The 2576-nt window shown below is 38.2% G+C and overlaps 1 protein-coding gene across 1 annotated transcript in view; it reads right to left on the minus strand.

Annotated features, from left to right (window-relative positions):
* LOC107743433 (glucose-6-phosphate translocase-like) overlaps positions 1-1934 on the minus strand; it is a 7634-nt gene extending 5700 nt beyond the window's left edge. The window contains exons 1-2 of the mRNA XM_016556664.1: positions 1878-1934; positions 729-1162 (exon numbers count right to left, since the gene is read on the minus strand). Of these exons, the coding sequence (XP_016412150.1) occupies positions 729-876 (148 nt within the window). The 5' untranslated portion in view covers positions 877-1162; positions 1878-1934. The remainder of the gene's footprint in view (positions 1-728; positions 1163-1877) is intronic.
* Between the last annotated feature and the right edge of the window lie 642 nt (positions 1935-2576).

The following is a 2576-nucleotide window of genomic DNA, read 5'->3' on the forward strand; positions in this document are numbered from 1 at the left end:
GAGCAGGTCTCTAATCCACTGGCACTTGACTCGACAGTGCGTGTGCTACACCTTTTTTACAATCTCTAGATTATAAAACACTGCATTCTGTCAGCAATGTAACGCGGCAGTAACGTATAGAGACCTCGGCTTTGTAACTATACTCTAATTACTATTTTGAAAATTATAACGCGTTAAATTACTCCGTTACTAAAAAAAGTTAATGCCTTACTGCCACGCGTTACTAAGTAATGCCTTACTGCCCAACACTGATTATTAATGCCTTACTGCCCAACACTGATTATTAATGCCTTACTGCCCAACACTGATTATAACTAAGACTTGATGTATTTGATTAAAAAAATACAGTTAAACAGTTGTATTGTCAACTGTTTTCTCTTTCAATATATTTTAAAATTTAATTTATTCCTGTGATGGAAAAGCTGAATTTTCAGCATCATTACTCCAGTCTTCAGTGCCGCAAGATCGTTCAGAAATCATTCTAATATGATTTGGTTCTCAAAAAACATTTATTATTATTATTATCAATGTTGAAAACAGTTGTGCTGCATAATATTTTTTGTGGAAACTGAAATATTTTTCAAGATTCTGTGGGTTTTTTTTAAATACCAATTTTTGTATCACAAATGTCTTGCCGAATAAGTATTAATTACTGAATAAGTATTTGATTTTAAAAAACGTATCTGATCCCAAACTTTTGTTATGTGCAGAACACACAACACACTCACCAAGCTCTTCTTTATCCAGATCAATCTCCTCCATCACTGATGGCATCAGAAAGGAGAAAGTCTTTCGGTTGAAGTAATACAGCATGTACCCCACAAACATTGAGATGAATATAACTGTGCGGTAATATCCATAACCTGCTGCTCCCATGATTGCAGTTGCGAACTTATTAATAAATACAAGCAAAAAATGTCAAATAAAAGACAATTTAAAAAAAGGCTGCAATATCAAGGCCAAAAAGTGTGCTGGATGAAAATCTTTCAGTTCTGAAAACCAGTTTTCTCCTGATGAAACTTTACAAACTTTGAAAAACTGATCCAAAGGTCTAATTACTTTCATCTGACTTCTAAGGAGGGTATTTTCAGCTCTCCAGGTTCCTTAAAGTTGCATGGGCGACATGCAGCCTCTCTTCGGCCGGCATTCACTGATGATGTTCCTGAAAAACATCTCAGAGTCAGTTTACTTTGCTGTCTATGCGCACAACTTGCTGTGAAGTTGGCCTGCATCCAAACACATCTGAGCAAAAACAAAGCATCAGCACTATTCAGACATTCAAAATCAAAACAAATCACTCCAGACTGGAGTTCCGTGAAAAGGTTATCCACACTTTCTACAGACCTCCTGCAGTCTAAATGCTAAAGAGATACTTGAGTGGGCATGGTGGTGCTTGTGAGGGGGATTTGAACAGCGATATGAATTTGAAACATGATGCAGGTGTCAAGGGAACGTCTCTTGCAAGAATGCCAAGACACCAGATAAAAATAACGTTACACGCTTGCTTCATATTGTAGGTGGACACATGCGCTCTTATTGCAAGAACTGATTAAACCGACGACTGTTGTGTTAAAAATAATAATAAAGCTATAAAAGAGATATGTTTGATCTGCCCTTGACACCGCGAGCGAGCACGCGCTGGTACCCGCACGAGAATATAAAAACGAAAACCGCGCGGTGACGTCACTGCGTCAAAACAGCGAACGCAGTAACAACACTGATTCTGACCTCTACAACAAGCGTCCTCAGTACCACCGTGGAGACTAAGCGTATTATGTCATGCTAAGATGCACAGCGATAATTCTCGACATATACATTGTTTAGACAGTTTAATGTTTCTTTACTGTTTTATATATAAGGATAAATGAATAAAATACCTCCGACAGACCGGACTTCTCGTTCAGAATCCTCGCTATTGCAGGAGCTCCTTCTCTAATCTCTGTTTTGATTGGCTGCCAACCTGTCATTTATGGCGCGGTGGGCGGGCTTTAGGCTACTGGCGGTCCTCAGTGGCATAAACTTTTGCTGTAATATTTACTGCATTTGTGGAGTAGTTTTAAATTTGCTCGAAAATTACAACATTTCAAGAGAAATTAAAGTACCAGATGTATAAGTATTGAATTGCTGGACTGAATTGAAATGAACTTCTGAGTTGAACTTGGAGTGAGAATTTCCAGGCGGGATGGGTGGGGGTTTTGGTTGGGGATATATCATATATGTCACTCCTGAAACTTTGCTGCATGTACAGGGTATGAGGCTTTTGGTCCTGTTAGCAGCACGAAAATCAAAACTTTCATTCAAATACTGAATGGATTATATATATGTAGTGTAGAAAGCAAGCAAATAGCGCTTGCATATAATCACTAAAAATCTGTCACTCACTTCTCTTTATCACAATCTTACAATGTACCGTTATAATCAGTGAATCTCTTACATCACGTCTACACTTTATTACAATGAGAGGATTCGCGAGCATGCAGGAAAAAAATCCGGCGTTTAGATATGGGCGAATTCTGACTAACTTGAACACAATGGCCAATCACAGGTGAAATCATCAACACGTTGTAAATAGAAAC

The sequence above is a fragment of the Sinocyclocheilus rhinocerous genome, unplaced genomic scaffold (genome assembly GCF_001515625.1).
Source record: "Sinocyclocheilus rhinocerous isolate Xijiao unplaced genomic scaffold, SAMN03320098_v1.1 scaffold106, whole genome shotgun sequence".
Lineage (NCBI taxonomy): Eukaryota > Metazoa > Chordata > Actinopteri > Cypriniformes > Cyprinidae > Sinocyclocheilus > Sinocyclocheilus rhinocerous.